General features: G+C 44.0%; 1 protein-coding gene across 1 annotated transcript; it reads left to right on the top strand.

Annotated features, from left to right (window-relative positions):
- Positions 1-10,994: 10,994 nt before the first annotated feature.
- Positions 10,995-22,125, top strand: LOC144307574 (nuclear RNA export factor 3-like). Its single transcript, XM_077887441.1, is given in 19 exon segments — positions 10,995-11,413; positions 14,128-14,302; positions 14,524-14,677; positions 15,300-15,383; positions 15,478-15,582; positions 15,707-15,787; positions 16,342-16,440; positions 16,605-16,714; positions 18,535-18,571; positions 18,915-18,983; positions 19,069-19,124; positions 19,274-19,381; positions 19,501-19,559; positions 19,670-19,785; positions 19,878-19,917; positions 20,460-20,532; positions 21,071-21,253; positions 21,685-21,734; positions 21,846-22,125. Coding segments are annotated over 19 exon segments (1,866 nt in total). The 5' UTR covers positions 10,995-11,214; the 3' UTR covers positions 21,914-22,125.
- The last annotated feature ends 600 nt before the right edge of the window (positions 22,126-22,725 follow it).

Raw genomic sequence — 22,725 nt, 5'->3', positions numbered from 1 at the left:
TAAAGGTGGGAAAATCGGAATGTGGAACTAAGATTGGCTGAGGGCCTACTAGACACCACATGCTGCAGGTCGTTATTTTCAGCCTTTTCCCTTAAAATCATCAACTGTTACTATGAGGCGGGCTTCACTACTTCCTTTCTGCAGGTGGGGCTCAGAGAAGAAAGCAAGTGATCACAGAAGTCTAAGAAGGTGTCAAAAGGACTGTCAAAGGCCAACTTGAATGGGCTTTTCAGCACCAATTTTGAGGCAATTATGGCATCAAAATAAATAGTGAGAGTAAAGATGGTAATCTCTAGGGCGAACTAGGAATCAGAGGGTCATGTGACATTCATACATACATACATAATTAAATAAAGTAGAACATAAACTCTATCCCACTGTCAAATGCCAAATGATAAACGTAGAAGGAATGAAGAATTAGAAAAACATCATTCAACGATTATCACAGGCATAAGTGATTCATGAAAGAATCATAAATGCATGCTCAGTCTGCACCAAATCTAAAAGCAGGCATTGAACCATAACAGTACTCAAGTTTAGATAATTAAGGGTGGGAGGGTATGAAATACTTAGGGAAAATCTGTCCAAAGATATGCAAGGTCTGTACACTGAAAATTTCAAAACATTTCTGAGAAAAAAATTTATTTTATTTTATTTAAAAGTTTTTATTTATTTATTCATGAGACACACACAGAGAGGGGGGCGTGCAGAGACACAGGCAGAGAGAGAGAAGCAGACTCCATGCAGAGAGCCCGATGTGGGACTCGATCCCAGGACTCCAGGATCATGCCCTGGGCCAAAGGCAGGCGCTAAAGCACTGAGCCACCCAGGTGTCCCCTGAGGAAAATTTTAAATGACCTACATCAATGGAGAAACATACAGTTTTCTTGGGTCTGAAGATTCACTCAGTATTGTTAGGGTGAAAATTCTCCCCAAATATTCAATGCAATCCCAATCAAAATATTACTAGACATTCTTAAAGAAATGAAGAATCTGATTCTAGAATTCTTGTGGAAATGCAAAAGAACCAGACTAAGAAAAACAACTTGGAAAAAGAGGAACAAAGTTCGAGGAAGGACACTATCTTGTTTAGAGAGTCATCGTGATGAAGTAATAAAGAGAATGTGGTACTGGCATTAAGAGAAAGAAGTGGATCGGTGGATCAGATTAAATTACCCAGAAATAAACCTGCATATACATGAAAAGCTGATTTTTGATAAAGGGTCACAGATAAGTCAATGGTGTGCAACAAATAGTCTTCAAAAACTGGTGCTGGAACAAGTGGATATTTACTTGTATCAAAAATTGATTCATGTCTTGCACCTTATACAAAAGTTAATTAAAATGGGCTCATAGGTCTAAGTATGAAACCTAAAACTATGAAACGTTTAAAAGAAAACCCTTTTGACCTTGGGTTAGGTGAAGATTTTCTGGATATGACACACCTAAAGCATCATCTGTGAGTGAACAAACTGCTAAAATGGACCTCTTCAAAATTAAACACTGTGCTTCCTATGGTAATGTTGAGATAAGGAAAAGAAAATATGAGAGAAAATAATTGCTAATCATATAGGGATAAAGACCTTTGTATCCAGAATATAGAAAATCTGTCTAAAGTCAATAAGAAGAGATGGATGCCAGCAAGATGGCAGAGTAGGAATCCACAGATCTCCATCCTCCACAGAGACAATGATTTAATAAACATACATGGTCAAAGAAGCCTTAATGGGAACTCCAGAAACCCATTAGTAAATCACATTAACCCCAGGAAACCTCAAAGTTAAGAATAGTCACATTTAAATGGGGGAGGAGGGTATATGCTAAATCAAAGATGACAGTCTTTCCCTCAAGCCAGCATAGGCTGGCATAAGTGAGAGGAAAAGCCCACCTCCTGGCTTCTCCATTAGGAGGTTAGAGAAGAGTAGAACATGCTTCTAATGTTCAGACTTTTTTTTGGAACTGCCCAAGGGACGGGTTGCTATCTCACCTGACTTGGAGCTTTGATGGGATACTAGCATACATTGGTTGCCTAGGGGCCACTGAGAAGAAAAGTGAACTCAGCCTCACCAGAAAACTGGCAGTACCACAGATGGAGGCTAGTACAGCTAACCACAATCAGAAGAATATATGCAGCTGTGGAGACATTACAAGTTATGTAACAGAATTTTTTTTAAAAAAAAGTTCCAAAGGAGACTACTATGAACAACTATAAACAAATGGGATAATCTGGAAGAGGTGAATAAATACCTAGAAACATACAACCTACCTTGACTGAGTCATGAAGAAACAAAAAATCTGAGCAGATCTAGAACTAGTGAAGAGATTGCAGCAGTAACCAAAAGCTCCCAGAAAAGAAAAGCCCAAAATCAGATGGCTTTGCCAGAGAATTTTACCGATCATATAAAGGAGAACTTACATCAGTCCTTCTAAAACTATTCCCAAAAATTGAAGAGGAAGGGACACTTCAAAACTCATTTTCATGAGGTTGGCGCTATCCTGATACCAACACTAGACAAAGATTCTACGAGAAAAGAAAATTAGAGACCAATATCGCTGAGGAATATTGATGGAATAATCCTCAACAAAATATTAGCAAACTCAATTCAACAACACATTAAAAGGATTATACTCTATGACAAAGTGGAATTTATTCTTGGAAGGCAACGATAGTTTAAAGTAGGAAAACCAATCAATGTAATACACCATATTAACACAATGAGGGCCAAAGTCATGATCTTCTTGGTGCAGAAAAAAAACATTTTCAAAATTCAACGCTCTTTCATGTCAAAAACACTCCACACTAAAATTATGAGTAGAAGGAAGTTATTTCAATATAACAAAGACCATATATGAAATGACCACGGCTAACATTATTCTCAACAGTGAAAAACTGAAAGTTGGGAACAAAGAAAGGATACTCTCTTTTGCTACTCTACTTCTGTTCAACAGAGGACTGGCAGTCGTAGCCCAAGCAATTAGGAAAGAAAATAAAAAAGACATCTAATTTGGAAAGGAAGAAGTGAAATTATCTCTGTTCAGAGATGACATTATCTTGCAGGTAGAAAACCGCAAAGACTCCACAACTACCAAACACATTCAGTAAGTTGCCTGATACAAACCCAACACTCAGTTGTGCTTCTATATACCAGCAGTGAACAATCCAGCAAGTAAACTAAGAAAAAAAAGTCCCATTTAATATAGCATCAAAAAGAATAAGATACTTAGAATTAAACTTAACCAAGTGGGCAAAAGACTTGTACAGTGAAAACTACTAAATCATGCTGAAAGAAATTAAAGAAGACATAACATGCTCATGGATTGGAAGACATGAATTGTTGAAATGTCCTTACTACCCAAAGTGATCTACAGATTCAGTGCAATCCTCATCAAAACCCCATGAAAAAAAGAAAAAAAAAAAAAACCCCATGGCCATACTGTTTTGATTACTGCAGCTTTGTAGTATACTTTCACATGTGGGATTGTGATACCCCCAACTTTGTTCTTTTTCAAGATTGCTTTGGCTATTTGGGGTCTTTTGTGGTTCCATACAAATTTTAGGATTGTCCATTCTAGTTCTGTAAAAAACTGTTGATGTTTTGAGTAGGAATTGCATTAAACCTGTAGATTGCTTTGGGTAGTATGGACGTTTCAACAGCATTGATTCTTCCAATCTATGTGCATGAAAAGATGCTCAGCCTCACTAATCATAATGGAAATGCAAATGAAAAGAAGAATGAGATATCCACCTTATTCCTGTCAGAATGGCTAAAATATAAAAACACAAGAAACAACAGGTGTTGGTCAGGATGCAGAGAGGAGAAGGAACACTCGTGCTGTTGGTGGAGTTGCAAACTGGTACAGCCACTGTGGAAAACAGTATGCACGTGTCTCAAAAAGTTAAAAATAGAATTACTATGTGATGCAGTACTTCCACTACTGGGTGTTTGCCCAAAGAATACAAAAACACGAACTAGAAAAGATATGCACCTCTACATTTATTGCAGGATTATTTACAATAGCCAAGATTCAGAAGCAACCCAAGTGTCCATTGATGCATGAATGGAAAAAGAAAAAGTTACACATACACACACACATACACACACACACACAGAGGAATATTATACAGCCATAAAAGGAATGGGATCTTGCCATTTCCAACAACACAGATGGACCCAGAGGGTATAGTGCTTAGTGAAGGAATTCATTCAGAGAAAGACAAATAACATATGACTTCACTCATAGGTGGAATTTAACAAGTAGAACAGAAAGAGACAAAGAAAAAGAAAAGGAGAGATAAAAAAACCAGACCTTTAATTACAGAGACCAAACAGATGGTTGCCAGAGGTGAGGTGGGGGGGGGGGGGGCTGAAATAGGTCATGGGGATTAAGAGTACACTTTTCTTGATGAACGCTGAGAAATGTATAAAATTGTTAAATCATTACATTGTACACCTTAAACTAATATAACACTGTATGATAATTATATGTCAATTTTTAAAGTGGCATTTTTTTCAGAAATAAAAAAAAATCATCCTAAAATTTATATGAAGTTTCAAAGGACCCCCAGTAGTTAAAACTGTCTTGAAACAGATGTGCAGAGGGTCAAGATGGTGGAAGAGTAGGGGTCCTCAACTCACCTGGCCCCCCAAACTTACCTAGATAACTTTCAAAACATCCTGAACACCTATGAATGAATTCAACCTGAGATTTAAAGAGAACAGCTGGAATGCTACAGAGAGAAAAGTTTTCGCTTCTAACAAGGTAGGAAGGCAAAAAAGAAAACAAAAAGAAAAAAGAATAAAGTGGGGGAGGGGAACCACGAGTAGCCAGGCTAAAGCGGAGTGGCAAAAGCCTCCTGGGCAAGAAAGCCCAGCCCTGGAGAGGTGGGAACTTTAAAAATCCATGCCGGAGTTTTCCCTGTCAGAAAAGTGCTTAACAGGGAAATCGGGCAAAACACAGAAGGGGCAATGAAGGCTCGAGATTGTTGGAGTCACTATAAGAGGAGGGGCGCTTGGGGGAAAGCTCACTCCAAACCACGGTCGGATATCAGTAAAGGGCTGGCGTGCGTGCCACAGCCTTCCAAGGCATTTGGGATAAGCCAGTTGGTTAGGCGGGCTGGCTCTAGACAGAGGGGGCTGTACCCTGTTCCCTTTGGGAGAGGTGGTCCCCGGGAGTGCAGGTCCAGTGGCACAGGGCCCGGGATCCCAGGGCGCCCAAGCAGACAAAGCCAGCGATCCTGCATCCCCCCTGGGACAGGTGCAAGTGGGGGAGGAGGGCACAGGAAAGCAAGAATTCTCCTGCCACTGGGCACCCCGCAGGCTGTGCAGATCAGTGTACCTGTGCCTGCCCCCGGGAGCATCTAAGCAGGTGCGGACTGGGAGACTGCGGTTCATTACTCACGGGGAGCTCAACTCCAGAGCTGGAAATCTGGCTGCTGCCATTGTTGTTTTGCCTCCTTTCACCTTGTACCTGGGAGAGGCGGGGCCTCTAGGGAACAAAGGCCTCACAGGATAAACAGCTCATACTGAGCCCAGCACCTGGCAAAGGGCAGGACATCTCTGCCCAGGCACAGACACCTGAGAATCAGCACAACAGACCAATCCCCCAGGAGAACTGCTGGAAGAACAAGGGAAGAGCAAGTTTATTGAGCAAGAAGCACTGGGAAGCTCCAGGACTGAGGGAAAATAGTATATAGGACTAGAGGGTCCTTTAATTTTTCTTTTTCCATTACAACTAATTTTTATATCAAACTAAAAATTTCCAATATTTTTTTCTCATTTGCTGCCTTAACTACAATATTTTACCAGCTCTTCATTTTTAAGTTTTTTTTCCTTTTTGTGTTTCATATTTCGACAATTACATGTCTTACATGTATTTTTTTTTACTTCTGGAATCCCTTAAATGAATTCAATTTAATTTTGGTAGACATAGGAGATATGTTTTTTTTTTTTTTTTTGCCTCGTTTTGCTTTACAATGGTGGAAATTAGTACCTTCTAAAACATGCCCAACATACACCCAGAACAAAGTGGAATACCATGTTGGTTCATTCTGTGAGATTATATTCTCTCTTCCTTCCCATTCTTCCCCCCTCTTTTATCTTGTTTATGTTTTGGTGGTCAGTGTTGGGCTTTTATATAAGTATTGGTGGTTTATATAAATTTGGGATTGAGCATCTTCTAACATAGAGAACAAAATACATGCTGAACCAAGAGGATCACTCTCTAAGAACCCTCAGGTAGATGACATTCTCTCTCAACTACCACTTCCTCACTGCCAACTACCCCCCCCCTTTTTTTCTTTTTCCAGTTCAATATTTTCTTTTTCTTTCTTTTTTTTTTTTTTTTTTTTTTTGCTTTTTCTGTTTCTACTTCTCTGTTTTTGGCTTTTTAGTTTTTCTACTTTGTTTTAGAATTTGTTTTTTACTTTAGTGGTCCTTTTGTTTTATTTTGTTCTGTTCTTTTTCTTTTATTTTCTGTTCTCTGACCTTGTCAGAATCATCTAGGGTATACTTTACTTAGGACTTTACTTTTGACTCAAGCTATTCATACAGCCACGCTGCACTAGACAAAGTGACTACAAGGAAGAATTCAAGGAAGAAAGCACTGGAAACAGTGCTCTGCCACAGAGTTACAGAATTTGGATTTCAATACGATGTCATAAATTCAATTGAGAATTGAGAAGTACAATTATAAAGCTACTGGTGGCTCTGGAAAAGTGCATAAAGGACTCTAAAGACCTCATTACTGTATAATTGAGATGTAATTGGGCCAAAATTCAAAGTAGAATAAATGACATGCAATCCAAAGTAGATGTTCTAAGTGCTAAGGTTAATGAGGTGGAAGAGAGAGTGAGTTATATAGGAGACGAGTTGATGGTAAGGAAGGAAGCTGAGGAAAATGAGAAAAACAATTAAGAGTCCATGAGGGAAGGCTTAGGGAAATAAATGATAGCTTGAGAAGGAAAAATATACGTCTAATTGGGATTCCAGAAGAGGCTGAGAGAGAGAGAGAGAGAGAGAGGACCACAAAGTGTATTTGAGCAAATCATAGCTGAGAACTTCCCAAATCTAGGGAAGGAAACAGGCATTCAGATCCAAGAGATAGAGAGGACCCCCCACCCCAAATCAATAAAAATTGTTCAACACCTTGACATTCAACAGTGAAACTTCAAATTTCAAAGATAAAGAGAAAATTCTTAAAGCAGTGTGAGACAAGAGATCCTTAACTTATATGGGGAGAAATATCAGATTAACAGGAGACCTCTCCACAGAGACCTGGCGGCCAGATACGGCTGCCATGATATATGCAGAGTACGAAATGAGAAGAACGTGCAATGAAGAATACTTTATTCAGCAAGGTTGTCATTCAGAATAGAAGGAGAGATAAAGAGCTTCCAAGATAGGCAGAAACTGAAGGAATATGTGACCACCAAAGTGGCTCTACAAGAAATATTAAGGGGGACCCGGTAAAAGAAAGACGGAGCCCAGAGAAGCAATCCACAGAAATGGGGAATGAATAGGTAATATGATGACACTAGATTCACATCTTTCAATAGTTCCTCTTAAAGTGAAAGGTCTAAATGATCACATTAAAGGGCACAGGGTAAAAAAAAAATAATAATAAAAAAAAATAAAGGGCACAGGGTATCAGACTGGATAAAAAAACAAGACCCATCTGATTTCTGTCTACAAGAGATTTATTTTATACATAAGGAAACCTCCAGACTCAAAATGAAGGGGTGGAGAACCATTAACCATTCATTTTTTTCCTTATTTTTTTTTATTTTATTGGAGTTCAATTTGCCAACATATAGCATAATACCCTCAGTGAGTTTTCTTTATCAATTTCATCTTTTGTATTTTTCAGCTTCATAATTTCCATTTGGTTTATTTTGATGACTTCTCTTTTTATTTTTATAAATTTATTTTTTATTGGTGTTCAATTTGCCAACATAGAGAATAACACCCAGTGCTCATCCCGTCAAGTGCCCACCTCAGTGCCTGTCACCCAGTGACCCCCACTCCTGCCCACCTCCCCTTCCACCAACCCTAGTTCTTTTCCCAGAGTTAGGAGTCTTTCATGTTCTGTCTCCCTTTCTGATATTTCCCACTCATTTTTTTCTCCTTTCCCCTTTATTCCCTTTCACTATTTTTTATATTCCCCAAATGAATGAGGCCATATAATGTTTGTCCTTCTCCGATTGACTTATTTCACTCAGCATAATACCCTCCAGTTCCATCCACATTGAAGCAAATGGTGGGTATTTGTCGTTTCTAATGGCTGAGGAATATTCCATTGTATACATAGACCACATCTTCTTTATCTATTCATCTTTCATTGGACGCCGAGGCTCCTTCCACAGTTTGGCTATTGTGGACATTGCTGCTATAAACATCGGGGTGCACGTGTCTCGGCGTTTCATTGCTTCTGCCATTTACCATTCAAATGGTCCTGAAAAGAAAGCTCTGGTAGCAATTCTTTTTTTTTGTTTTTTTTTTGTTTTTAATTTATTTTTTATTGGTGTTCAATTTACTAACATACAGAATAACCCCCAGTGCCCGTCACCCATTCACTCCCACCCCCCGCCCTCCTCCCCTTCCACCACCCCTAGTTCGTTTCCCAGAGTTAGCAGTCTTTACGTTCTGTCTCCCTTTCTGATATTTCCCACACATTTCTTCTCCCTTCCCTTATATTCCCTTTCACTATTATTTATATTCCCCAAATGAATGAGAACATATAATGTTTGTCCTTCTCCGACTGACTTACTTCACTCAGCATAATACCCTCCAGTTCCATCCACGTTGAAGCAAATGGTGGGTATTTGTCATTTCTAATGGCTGAGGAATATTCCATTGTATACATAAACCACATCTTCTTTATCCATTCATCTTTCGTTGGACACCGAGGCTCCTTCCACAGTTTGGCTATCGTGGCCATTGCTGCTAGAAACATCGGGGTGCAGGTGTCCCGGCGTTTTTTTTTTTTTTTTGTATCTTTGGGGTAAATCCCCAACAGTGCAATTCCTGGGTCGTAGGGCAGGTATATTTTTAACTGTTTGAGGAACCTCCACACAGTTTTCCAGAGTGGCTGCACCAGTTCACATTCCCACCAACAGTGTATGAGGGTTCCCTTTTCTCCGCATCCTCTCCAACATTTGTTGTTTCCTGCCTTGTTAATTTTCCCCATTCTCACTGGTGTGAGGTGGTATCTCATTGTGGTTTTGATTTGTATTTCCCTGATGGCAAGTGATGCAGAGCATTTTCTCATATGCATGTTGGCCATGTCTATGTCTTTGTCTGTGAGATTTCTCTTCATGTCTTTTGCCCATTTCATGATTGGATTGTTTGTTTCTTTGGTGTTGAGTTGAATAAGTTCTTTATAGATCTTGGAAACTAGCCCTTTATCTGATATGTCACTTGCAAATATCTTCTCCCATTCTGTAGGTTGTCTTTGAGTTTTGTTGACTGTATCCTTACCATGAAAGCTAAAGCAATGTCTGTACTACCAAAAGAAAAAAAGTTAAAAGCTTGAAAAGGTAGGATTGAATATTTGCAAACAATATTACAGAATTTGTGCTAGTGGGCTAGAAAATGAAGGACTTTTGTTTATCAGTGGAGAAAGGGACAAATGATAACAAATAATTTACGTAAAAAGCAAAATGCTTCTCCAGTAAACGTCTGGAAAGATGCCACACTGCATCAACTGAAGAAATGGCAATCTGGAGACGTTGTAATAAGTAAGTGAAAAAATCTATTTGCAGAAAATTATTTATGTGATTGCAAATTTTTAAAAGTATGTATCTGTAGCCACGTAAGTACACAAATATTTTAAGGTAGGTGTACACACTACCTAAACAGAAACATCTCTGGAAAATGTGCACCAATCTATTTACGTTGGATATCTTGGATACCTGTGAGTTGGAGTGAGGGGATCATATAGATGGAAGGTGCAGAATGATTTCATTTTTTAAGTATACATTTTTAATGTTTAGCATTTTGCAATTAGGCAAATTTGTTGAGGGGAACACTTGAAAATATCTAATAACCAATTCACAAGAAAAGTTCACATGTATTTACCATGTTATGAAAATGTTCCCATGATACTGCTTAATAAACAAATACAAACTTCAGCTTTTGATTTGACAGTTTATCTGTATATGTGTGTGTTTCTGTCTTACCCTTCCCTTACCCCAAATGTTCATGCTCTCCTGTGCAGAGTTTTCGTCACCTCTCCCAGGGACTGAATTTTCTCTCTCAGGGCATGGAGATCCAGAAAGGGATTGTGGACAGAGTAGAACATTCCAAAAGGAGTGGAAAATTCCAGAAAGTTCTGGCTAATGCACCGGAGCCCAAGCGCCTCCCTCCTTCTTTCTGCCTTGCAAAGCCCTCTGGTCGGAGACTTTCAGAGCTACACTTCTGGCTCTGACCACTACACTGACTGTATTTTTTTGTTGTTGTTGTAAAGGAAAAGGCACGATTTGTTTAATTCTACTCTCATTACAGTGACCTACCAAACTCTGTTTGCTATGTCCTTTATAGTTTCCAGGTCTGCTATGTGTGTGTGTTTTGCTTTTGGCTGGTGTGTGTGTGTGTGTGTGTGCGCACGCGCGTGTGTGTTTGCTTGCTATTATCTCTCTGGAATGAGGTGGAGACGATGCCAGCCATGTAATTATTTTCAGAATATTCTGTTATTTTGCTCTAACTTAAAAAAAAAATCCCAATATTGAAGCAAGAATTTAGCTAGGCTACGTATGCATGGACATGTCACCGCCATTCTGTGGAGCTCAGTTGCAGTTTCTGTTTCTCCAAGTAGCATCTGAATGACCCCAAACAAGCTCTGGCACCTCATTAAACCTCAAGAAACCTCGAAAAGCTGGTGACTGTGATATCAGAGTCCCCTTGTTAAGGAATACATGACAGAGCAGATGCAATGTAACAAGTCCAGAGTCTGGCCTACAGCTGGCACTCAGAGTTCTCTGGGTTCACAGAATGAGGGAACAAGATGTATTGCAGTGGATACAGAGTCTGGCATACAGAGTCCCCTGTGTTTGTAGCTATAAGTACCTGGGTCCGGTCCCACCCCTCCTGACTCTAGTTGGCCTTTTCTGCAGGGCAGATTCAGTTGGAAACAGTTCCCTGGTAGGCTGGTAGCAAACTCAGGGGACAGTAATTATAAGAAATAAAGTCGCCTCGGGCGCCTGAGGCTGTCTTCTCCATGCCTTTGAGGAAGGGACTTCCCGTAAGGACTCCATCTTGCTTGTGTGGCGCTGACAAAGGGGTTCGGGACCTCCCCTCCCCTTCCTCAGCAGCCGTCGTTGATCTCCAAACCTCCAGCTCCAGACCCCACAGACTCTCTTCACAAGCAAACCGGGAGGACATTGGTGACGGATCACTGCCTTCAGTCCACACCATGGGTGAGTTGGTCAGCATGAGGCCTTGGTCTCAGATCCCCAGAGGGTATGAGGGGTTCTGGGCCCCTTCCCAAACCACATCACCCCACAGGACACCCAGCCAACCCCCTTTTAGAGGAAGGGTGGAGTGGCCCAGGCTGACTATTCTCCACTCTCTTGAAATGGGCTAAGTGGGCCCTGACGTTCCCATCCTGGTTCCATTCCACATGGAAAACTTCCCCTCCTATGGAAGTGGTCATGGCTGAGGTGAATTTTCTTCACTGGTTGAGGGGATAGACCTGATTTATGTGGTCTTCACAGGTCCAGAGTTTGGAGAGTGGGGAGGGTCTCCTAGGTTGGCGGGGTAGGAGGCAAATGGGAGGGGGTGTTGGTATAAATTAACATTCTCTGGATGCCTGCTAGAGGCTGGGGACAGGCAGAGCACCCACCATTACCCTTGACTCTTACATAAACTATTCAGGGTAGACTGTATTACCCCCATAGAAGTTTCTTGAGGTTTGTTTTATAACCCAGCATATGACCTCTTCTGGAATGTCCCACGTGTAGTGGTTATGTGCCCTGTTCCACGCCAATTAAGTGAATTTGTTAGTTTACTTAATTCTCATTTTAAAATCTCCACCTAGTGGAATTTATGTCTGCCATTTTATAGGTCACTCAAGGAGGTGTGCTAATGTTTCCCACTGTAATGGTGAATTTATCCATTTCTCCTTTTACTGTGATCACTTGCTTTGCACGTTTTGGCTCTGTGTTAAGACATGCACACAAATTTAGAATTTTGTACTAATGGCTTCTTTTTACATTGAAACTTTTATAATAATGAAACATCCCTCTTTTCTCTAGCAATGCTTTCCCCCCTTGAATTAATACCTTTCCCTTTAGTAATATGGTTACACCAGCTTGCAGTACGTTAGTGTGTAAATGGTACACATTTTGCCTTGTTTTAGTTTTATTTTCAAATTTTCTAGACAATTAAACTTTGCATGTGTCTCTTTTAAGGAGCATTTGATGGAATTTTTTTTCTAGGTTCATAATATCTGGTTTTCTATTTGGAATATCCAGTCTGAAACTTTTAATGTAAATATAGGTATAACTTGATTTCTATACAGCGTGTTAACTGCACATTTATTTCTGCCTGTTGTAAGGCCCTTTTCCTCTCCTTTCCTTGAAATTATTTAGTATTTTTTTAGAGGGAAAGAGAGGTGGGGAGGGGCAGGGGAGAGGGAGAGAGAGAGAGAATGGCTCTCTCTGAGATCATGACCTGAGCCAAAATCAAGAGTCGCACCCTTGGGGCACCTGGGTGGCTCAGTCAGTTAAGCCACGACTCTTGGTTGCAGCTCACATCTTGATCTTGGGGTCATGATATCAGGGTTTTGAGAGAGAGCCCCGCCTTGGGTTCCATGCTCAGCGTGGACTCTGCTCGAGATGATCTCCCTTTCCTTCTCACTCTGCCCCTCCCCTCACCCCTCCTCTTTCTCTCTGTCTGTCTCTCTGTCTCTCTCTCTCTCATGAATAAATAATAAAATCTTTAAAAAAAATTGGACCACTTAACCAACTAAGCCACCCAGGCACCCCTATATTAGTATTAAATTGTTACCTTATTTGGCCGGACAGTTAAACATTCTCATAGTATTTACCCTTAATACCATAATGTACTGTTTTGCCTTTTCACGGTCTGATGTAAATTACTTCTTTAAAGCTCTTCATTCAGACAGTGAAGGAACGTTGAAACACTTTGATTCCACTCACACCCTCCCAAGGTATTGCCATGAATTTTAATTCTATGTATATTTAAACCCCTAGAAGAAATTAGCCTCATGGTGCTATATAGTCGATACTCATTTAGACTTGCCTACATATTCACAAATGCCATTCATTAGTCTTTCTTTCCTGCATCTCTGTGCCTCCACGTGGGATCATATTTCTTCTGCCTGAAGGAGAACCTTTAATATTTCTTTTAGTCTGAGTCTTCTGGTCACAAATTTTCCCAGTTTTGCTACATTAACATCATTGTGAAATGTACATCTTTCCTTTAGGAATGTTTTTCCTTAAAGCATACTTTGTCTCCTCTTAGTATTGTTATACTGACTTGATTATCCCGTTACTTTGGGAAGGTTCTCAAGCAAGATCTCTTCAAATGCCACTTCTCCACATTTCCCTCTCCTTCATTCTTGGACTCAAATGAAGCATGTGTTAGATATGCCCACTACATCTCATTTAATTCTCCCCTCTCTCTTCTGGTATTATCCATATGATGTCTCTCCAGGCTATTCTGGATATTTTCATTAAATCTAACTTTCACTTCTCTAATTCTTTCTTCAGGTGGGAACTCACCCTTGACCCTTGAACCATAACACCAAACTTTCAGGGTGGATTTTGTTATCCCCCAAGGCAGAAGAGGGAACTGTGAATTAGAGGTGCTAGGCAACTTGTCCCAGGTCACCTAGCCTGAAAAGGGCAGAGCAGGGGGCTAACATCACAGATGAAACCCTAGGCCCAACCCCTTTCCTCTGTGCTCAATTTCTTCGGGGCTGCAAACGCTCCCCACGTCTCATCCTCCCAGGAAAGGGAACCACAGTGAAGTTTTTCAACCTTTTTGGCACTGTGCCCTATTTTGTTTTTGGATGATAAAAGTCAGTGATATTTCTTCATTAGCCATGGTATCTCCCCAGAACCTTTTGTGGCATTTGGGACCACTGACGTGTTGTTCTCAATTTCAGGGCATAATAACGTAGGTAACTCCTTGCAAAGAAGAGCAAGATGCTGGAGTATTTACCGAAGGAGATATAACAACTGGTCTGAACAAGTCAGTTCTGGCATTTGTCCTTCACCCCACCAGCAGCAAGATGGAGATCCAGCAACAAATGGCACTCACATGAGCACCCGAGTAAGATAGTAAGTGACCAGTCAGCATAGCTGAAATGTACCAGCCAGTGGAATATATAGCCTTGTAGTTGAATACATCAGTCTCTTCTCCAACCTGGAAGAGTGAAGAATGATAGAATCAGGATAATGATTGAGCAAACTTTATTGTACCCTGGGATCAGTTGGAAAATGTGTAATAGAAGTCTTTCTGAGCACATGTAGACTACTTTCTTCTTTCCACTTGCCCACAGCACTCCCTATGCCATTCCACCGTGTCATTGGAGAGGCAATTTTCAGAAACAAGACCAAGTCCAAGCTAACATGGAGGGAGAGCAAAAGCCTCCAGAGAGAAAAATGAAGGGGGAGAGGCAGGATGAGACCTCGGGGAGCTGGTTCAAGATCATAGTGAGTGTCTTGGCAAAAGGGGCCTAATATGCAGAAGAAGGTGAACAGAGGGAATTGTGTTGGACTCATGTAGAGATGCTGGGTACTTTTCTGGGGCAGAGGAGTGGGTAAGCAGTCTTTTTATTAACAGGAGTTAACATCCTAGATCAAGTAAGGGCAGACTCAGAGAAGCAATATAAAGGGAACAGACTGACTACAGGGAGAATCCGGTAGGTTGTCTAAGAGCAGAGGAGACTACAGCCAGGGAGATGGAGCAACTCCACACCGGAAGGCTCAGTTTAGCTCTAGCTGAATGTGGGAGGAGGTTGAGTCTCTGGTGTCCCCTTTGGAGAGGCAGGCTAAGGCACCCTGCCCTGAGCTAGGATCACTTGGAACTTTATAAAAGGAAGTACATGTTAAACATCTTAAGTTGATTATTTGAAGAAAAGCGTTTGAATGGAAAGGAAATCCATGTCTGGTACAAACGTTTGCAATAATGGATAATGTCCTATCAGAAGAAATTATTTTAAAGTTTTAAAGCCCCCCCCAAAAAATGTATGAAACAAAGACAATGGTCTTCCCTAACCTTCTCTTAACCTTGGACTCCATTGTGTCAATCTCTTCTCCCATCTCTGCCTCCTAGATTCCATTCGGCATCAAATATGAAGAGACGTGGCTGCTGAATCTGATTCAGGGACAATGCAGTGTCCCCTTCACCCCAGTTGAAGTAAGAGAAGACAGTGAGGCAGATGAGAAGAAACAGGGCAGATGAGCAGTGTCTTGGGTCTCATATTCTCTTTCTCTTGCCATTCTCCCTATAGTTTCACTATGAGAAAATGCAGGCCCAGTTCTTTGTTGAGAATGCCAGCATTGCCTTTGCATTGAAGAGTGTCAACGGGAAGATCTGGGATGAGAATAATGAAACGGTGCGTGCCAAGGGCATGACTGTGGCTAGTTGGGGGCAGGAGGGCAAGAGAGGGGTAAGGTCTTGCGTGATCCCAAGGCTCAGGTTTCCTGGTACTTACCCAGCCCCTCTTGTGTTCCCTACAGGTCTCTGTCTTTGTCTACCCCTCTGACGCACCCCACTCTGTGCAGAAGGAGCTGATGTCAGAAAAGGTGGAGCAGACAAAGGTAATGCAGACTCAAGACTAGTTGTGCATCCACATCCAGACCCACATCTTCTTCCCACACCTATTGCCCCCATCTCCACCTCAAACTCAGAGCCACTGACCCCATCTCTAACTCTGCAGCTGACCTTGAACAAATGATACGTAGTTTCCCAGCAACCTCTTAAGAGCCAGAGAGTCCCCTATGCCTCTGGTATGCCCACAGCAGTAATTCTAGGGCATGTGAGGGCAGAGGGGTCTGCCTGGGAAGGAGACATAGGGATGGTAACGTGGGGAGGGGTTGGAGCTAGAGCTGTACCAGCCGGGCTTCTCCTCAGCCTTCTGATTGCCTCCTCTGGGCTTCTCGGAGACTTGATCACCCATGATATTGCAATGGTACTGAATCCTAGAAACAGCATGGCTGCCTCCCTGCAGACCCATGGAAAGAACATTTCCAAGGTGAGGACTCAGGCCCAGTGCTGAGACTGATGGTGAAGTGGGAGAGGTTAGGTAGAAGAGGCCCATTGGCCCCAGATATTCCCCGTTGGGGTCCTCACTCTAACTTTTTCCTCATCATAGCTTTTGCCCTTGAACCCAAGCAACAAGAAGCCTTACCAGCGGGATGGCCCATCCAGCATTATGCAGAATGCCTCCAGTATCAAGCCCGTGAACAGTGAGGTGAGGTGTGGTACCCAGATCCCTCTTTGAAAGGAAGGCAGGAGTGCTCACGGAGTGGTGACAAGAGTCAGGAAGTGGACTTGTTGGAAAAGGGAAGGGTTGCGGGTGCAGGATCATCCTGGCCATCTTTCTCTGCTCCATGTGTTTCCTCCCCATAATTATAGGCGAAGTTCGCAGGGGAGTTGGACAAGAGCAAAAGCCTGCAGCCAGAAGAGATGAGTGCCAACAGAAGCTCCCTGTGCACTGCTTTTCCTGATAAATCAACCAACATAAGGTCAGTTGTACACTATGTCACCCCATGGGACTCTGAACTATGCCTTATGGTGCCTGTTTGGAGGAGGCAGCAGCTCCGTTCCTTTGCGGGGGGGGGGGGGACCAGAGGCCCTATGCTCTACTCCCTCTGTCCCTCACCTGTGCTTAGAGGTCTCCTTCCCTTCCTCTGACCTGCTCACCTGTTTGTCTGGTCTGGGATCTGTTTGCAGGCTATCTGCACACAGTTTTCTCTAGCGTGCCCTCTGCAAAGTGTGATCCATGAAGCAGGGCTCCCCTTCCTCACTAGGACCAGAATGACCACCTTGAACCACATGCTGTGACCTGGACAGAGAAGGGCCCTCTAGCCCAGAGCCTCATGCTGAGACAGGCCTTCCAACTCCCTCCTGAGACAGCGTTTCCCTCCCTTGTTTTGAGAGGGAGCCTCCTTTCCTTGAACCAAATGTATTGCCCGCCCCCCCCCAACCCGCCCAATCTCAGGCAGCCACAATGGCTTTCCTGCCCCATGCTGAGGGCTGAGGTCCTGGGGAGCTGTTCCCTGAGGTCCTGTTCCTCTGGCCCAAAGCCAAGATCTGGTCCCTCCCTGGGAGACACCAGGGTTCCCTGAGTCAGGGGGCCAGAAGTGGGTGACTGCCTGTGAGCCGAGGGCTTTCCTGAATCAGGGATGGAAGGCAGAGGGCAGAAGTGCTTGAGGAGAATGAAGGACAGGCCTCTCAGAGGCACTTCCCCCTCCCCTCCTTCCACACATCTCATCAACCCGACTGGTCCTTCAGGGGAGCCCTGGGGATCCCGACATTGGTATAATCCCTCAGGCTAGGAACCAACTGAGACAGGCACAGGTGCACAGGGGCCATCAGGAGGGAAAGCAGGGATCATAAGAGGAGGCCACAGAACCTCAGCCGTGCTGACCTGGGGCTTGACCCTCTACTCCTTCTGGGACAGGTCTCCTGCCCCTATGGCTGCCTTGTTCCCCATGCCCAGCTTGGATTTAGCTCACACAGGTGACAAAGTTTCAATCAGCATCCAATGGGCCCCCAGCCCAACACCTGCATGTTTTCCATTCCTACTTTGGGTGCTAGGGCCAGCCAGGGCAGATGAAGGAAAAGGCTGCAGCCATGGGGCCATTTCCTCCTTCTCTCTTCCTTCCTGACCCCTGCCACCATGGTAGAGCTTCTTTCCCTTCCCTTTGCTTTGCTTTCTCTTCCTCTTAGTCTCTGGTTCTCCTATGTCTCTCTCGCCTTTCTCCTCCTACCCTCTCCCCCTCGTCTGTCTTTATCTCCCTCCCTTTCCCTCCCTGCCTCCTGGTTCTTGCCTCACTCACTCCCATGCCCCAGCATCCTGGGCTATCCCTTGGTGGTGGTGGTGGGGGTCATAGTGCTACAGAATGCTGGACCCCTAGTGAGGTAGCAGAGTCCTGGGCGCCCACCCCATTCCCTCTTCTCTCTGGTGCCTTCGGTAGGGATCTGAAGGAAAGAAGGGAGGCAGGGAGGGGAATTCAGCCCTGGAGCCTGAGCTCCAAATGTTGCTTCTGGTGGCACTGGAGAAGGCAGTCAGGGCAGTCTAGGTGGGAGCCGCCCAGGGGGAAAGAGAGGGAGGAGGGGGTGGGGTGGAGAAATGGAATCAGAGAGGAGGGGAAGAGAGTGTGTGCTTTCCCTATAGGTCAATCCACAGTGGAGGAGCCAAGGGCCCCGGAAGGCTGGGACACTGTGGTGTAGGTGGGACATACTGGGCTGTGAGTCAGGTGTAAGTGTGCTTGCTCCTATGACGAAGGACACTTGCAAAGAAAGTCTCACTAACTTTTCTATTTTGTCTGGATTTATGCAGCTCCATCCTGGAATTGTTTCCCAAGTTATTATGCCTGGTAGGTGTATTCCTTGATCATTGACTTCTCTACTGGCACGGATGCTTCCCACAACCTGCCCTGAAGCCATTTAGGTCTTGCAGAAGTTACAATTTTTATGACCCTTAGACCGTGGGATTCGCGTGGGAACCCGACAAGGGCTCCAGATATCCTTCAACCACGTTCTCCACAGGCATCAGGGACCTCAAGACGACGATCCCAAATGTAGTCTTGCCCATGTAATTTCAAGGGCCATTTTACACCTGGCCTCTGACCCTCACCCTCTCTGGGGCCCATCCTTTCCATGATTGTCCAGTACCAGCTCCTGGTCTACACTGCCCACTTCCTCTTTTCCTTTTCCCAGGATAGCCAGGAGTCGCCTTCACCAACCAGCATTGGTATTGCAGCTCACAAGAAGTTACCAACCTGCAAGGTGAGAAGGGTGGATCAAGCAGGGTTTTGGGTGGTGCGTGAGGAAGGGGTATCAGCCATGGTCCTGAGGACCATTGTGATTTCAGGGAAGCTTCTTTGGATCTGATGCACTGAAGAGTCTAATCCTGCAATTCCTACTGCAGTAAGTACTCCTGGGAATCTGGGGAAGGGGATGGCTAGGATAGGTGAGGTCACTCAAGCTCAGGACTGCTGACTGGGTCTTGAAATCTCATTTGGGGTCTAGACCACAGAGATAGACTATCCTCATTGCCATCCCCCATCCCCCCGCAGGTACTACTTGATCTACGACTCTGGAGACCGTCAGGGTCTCCTCAGTGCCTACCACGATGAGGCCTGCTTCTCCCTGACCACTCCCTTCAACCCCAAGGACCCAGCCCTGTGAGTAGCAAAACTCAGACTCTGCTCCTGGGCCCTGTGGCTCCCCAGCAGACACAGGGCAGCTCCTGGAACACTCACACTGGCCAGACCACCACCTCTTGCTCCCTTTTCTCTCCTAGAAGCAGCTTGTGTGAATACTTCAAGGAGAGCAGGAATTTGAAGAAACTTAAGGACCCCTGTGCGTGTGTGATGGGGAATACTGGACAGGAAAAGGGGGTGTGAGGAGATAATTATAAGGTCCCGGGTGTGGCAACCCCTGACCTTTGCTCCCTTCTCCTCTCTTCATAGCCCTGCGCGTTCAGCTGCTGAAGCAAACAAAGTGTGACATCGTGCGCTCCCTCTGTGTGCTGCCCAAAACTCAGCATGACCTCAGCTTCTTCGTGGTGGACGTGTGGTTCCAGACGGTGAGCATCAGTCTCCTCCCTTGGGCAACCCCAGAAAGCCACAGGTGGGTAGAAAGTTTAGGTGACTTAGCACCTGGGCTCTTCTCTTTCAGATGATGATCTGCTTCTCCGTCAATGGGGTGTTCAAGGAAGGTGCGTGTGTGTAGAACCTCCTCCCCAGATGCCCCCACTGCTCTCCCCACTGCTAGCTGGGCTCCCTCTCAGAACTCTCCCAGCTTTTCTGGTGCCTTCCCTCCCCTTCCTATTCCTGCTATGTTCTCCCATCTCCACTCTGCCCTCAAATCATCCCGGTCTGAACTAGGTCTGTGCCTGTCTGCCCCACATAGTCTGGGCATTAGGGACACAGTCTGGAGTTTGACGGCTCTCATCCTAGATCCTTACTCTGTGACCTTGGGTTCTTAACCTATAAGTTTCCTCATTTGCTAATGGAGCTAATGATGCCTATCTCTTGAGCAGCTGTGAAAAGTGCATCAAATGCACTTGATAGGGTCTCTGTCACTGGTAGAGTCCCTGTCACAGGGAATAGATTGCCTTCCCCATCCAGAACACCTTGACTCCCCAGAGAACAAGTGTCCCCTTCAGCATGAATATCAACTCAGACCCTGACTGGGGAATGCTGTGTGAGTATGTAAACATGTGGGATGCTAAGGGGGTATTGTTGTGTGTTGCTGAAGTGGAAGGAATGTCTCAGGATTCTGTTCGCGCCTTCACCCGGACCTTCATCGCTACCCCTGTCAGCAATTACAGGTGAGTGCTTTGTTGTGGGTGTAACACCCAGTTCAGTATGAGTTCGGGGGTATGGGAATGGGGAGGTACAGTCTTTGGGGTGTTCTCAATATTGTGAAAAACCATCAGGTACATCCAAGGAATCATGTCTCCTAGTGATTAAGAGCATTGGCTCTGAAATCAGATTATGGGTTCTTTCCCTGATCCCCACACTCACTAGCTTTGTGACCTTTGTCAAGTCACATGATCTCTTTGTGACACAGTGTCTTCCTCTGAAAATGGAGATTAGACCGTCCACTCCTTGGCAGGTGTGTTCGGTAAATATGGACGTAAAATTGTCCGTGGTTTGGGGATAAACCTATAAATGTAGTGAAATTGGTTAGACAATCTCTCTAAAGGGTGAAGGAAAAATAGAGGTACCGGCCAAGGAACCTGGGTGGCGTGCCCAGTAGGGGTATGGAAAGAATCTGGTTTCTGAGTGGCAGTGGGAGCAAGATCGTTGTTGGGGTGTGGGGTTGTCTATCTGTCCAGTTTCTAAGGTCCCATTTTTTTCCTTCAGCCTGTGCATCGTGAATGATGAGCTGTTTGTGAGGGACGCCAGCCCCAAGGAAACCCAGAGCACATTCTCTATCCCAGTGCCCACACACTCCTGCAGTTCCTGGCCCACCCTCTGCCAGAAGCAGCAGGAAGTGGTACAGACTTTCTCCACTCAGTCTGGGATGAATCTCCAGTGGCTTCAGAAGTGAGTGTTGGGGGTGCATGGGGATAGGAGGGAGCTGGGAGGAACCAAGATTGAATCATGTCAACTTGCAGGTAATTTGTTTTGCTCATTTATTTCACTAATTATCACCCTGAACATTATCCTTTCATTACTTATAAGCTGAGCTCTTCCTTCCTTCCTTCCTTCCTTCCTTCCTTCCTTCCTTCCTAGCTAGCTTCATTTTGTTTGTTGTTTTACTTTCCTAAATCCATGGACCTGTGCCTTTATTGACAAACATTTTGGTTTCAGGAGTTTTTCCCAGTGCTCACTGTGCCACAGGGTTCATTCCATTGCCTACATTGTGATAAATGTGATGGCATGTTTCTTTTGCATAGGTTGGGAAATGGTACTGTGCAGTTAGATTGTGTCTGCTTTAGTTTTAATGGATATCACCTATGCTTTCTCCACACTAGGTAACTTCATGACAGCCAGTGGGACTACACAGGTTCTCACTTGGCCCAAGGTGAGGCTGAGGAATTCAGGCCAAATGAGCCGAAACTGGGTGGCCTGGGGATGAAACTCAGGGCTCCTGGCTCTGCTGATCTCCCAACTCCTTCTCTTCACTTCCCTCCAGGCCAAGCACACAATCCCAAAGGAGGCCCTCACCCAGACTCATCCAGGATCCTGAGAACGCAGCCCTGACAAGAAACTCTTGGATGTAGTCATCTTCATCCTCATCTTCATCATCTTTGTTGTCTTTTTTCTGTAGCCTGAGTTAGTTGACTGAGTGGGAGGTTTGCTTGGGGCTGGGAAGCCAACGTTTAACTGACACTAATCCGCTCAAAGATCAGTTGTGTATTTTCCCACTCAGGATCCTTGATTCTCTGCTTAATAAATAGTGACATAGCATGTTATGTTGAATCTATGCAAAATCCATTCGAGGCCTGTATTTTGATCACTGGTCCACAGAGAAAGAAAAGGAGAGTCAAAGAGGCTCAGTGACTCTTGGAAAACAGTAAGGGTAGAGGCTCAAAAACTGGACCTCTCTAACGCCCAGGCTATGTGTGTGTCCTGTGGCTGTGTGGCTACCACAGTGGGGCATGTTCTCTCTCACTCTGTCATACCTGGGGATGCTTTTCTGTGCCCCTAGTGTATTAGTCAAATAGTTTTAGGCAGAGAACACTATTCCTTCTTAGCCATACAAATCTATTCAAATTTAGCAACAATCCATTTGGGGAAAAACAGCAGTAAAGAGCACAAGAGAACCTGAGGAGAAAAGACTTGTCTTCATATATTACTGACATTGACACATAAAGACATAAGTAGAGAGAAAGGAAACTGATACTAAAATTGTTTATAAGATCAATAGAAACACCCAAGTAAATATATAAAAATCTCTGTAAGCATAATAATCTACAAAATCACAACTGCAAATATTGTGATAAGGTAATAAGTGAGAAAAGAAAGTTAATGATTGTATTATCAGAGAAATGTGTGTGTGTGTGTGTGTGTGT

Source organism: Canis aureus, chromosome X (assembly GCF_053574225.1).
Source record: "Canis aureus isolate CA01 chromosome X, VMU_Caureus_v.1.0, whole genome shotgun sequence".
Classification (NCBI taxonomy): Eukaryota; Metazoa; Chordata; class Mammalia; order Carnivora; family Canidae; genus Canis; species Canis aureus.
This window is presented reverse-complemented; position numbering and strand designations above follow the sequence as displayed.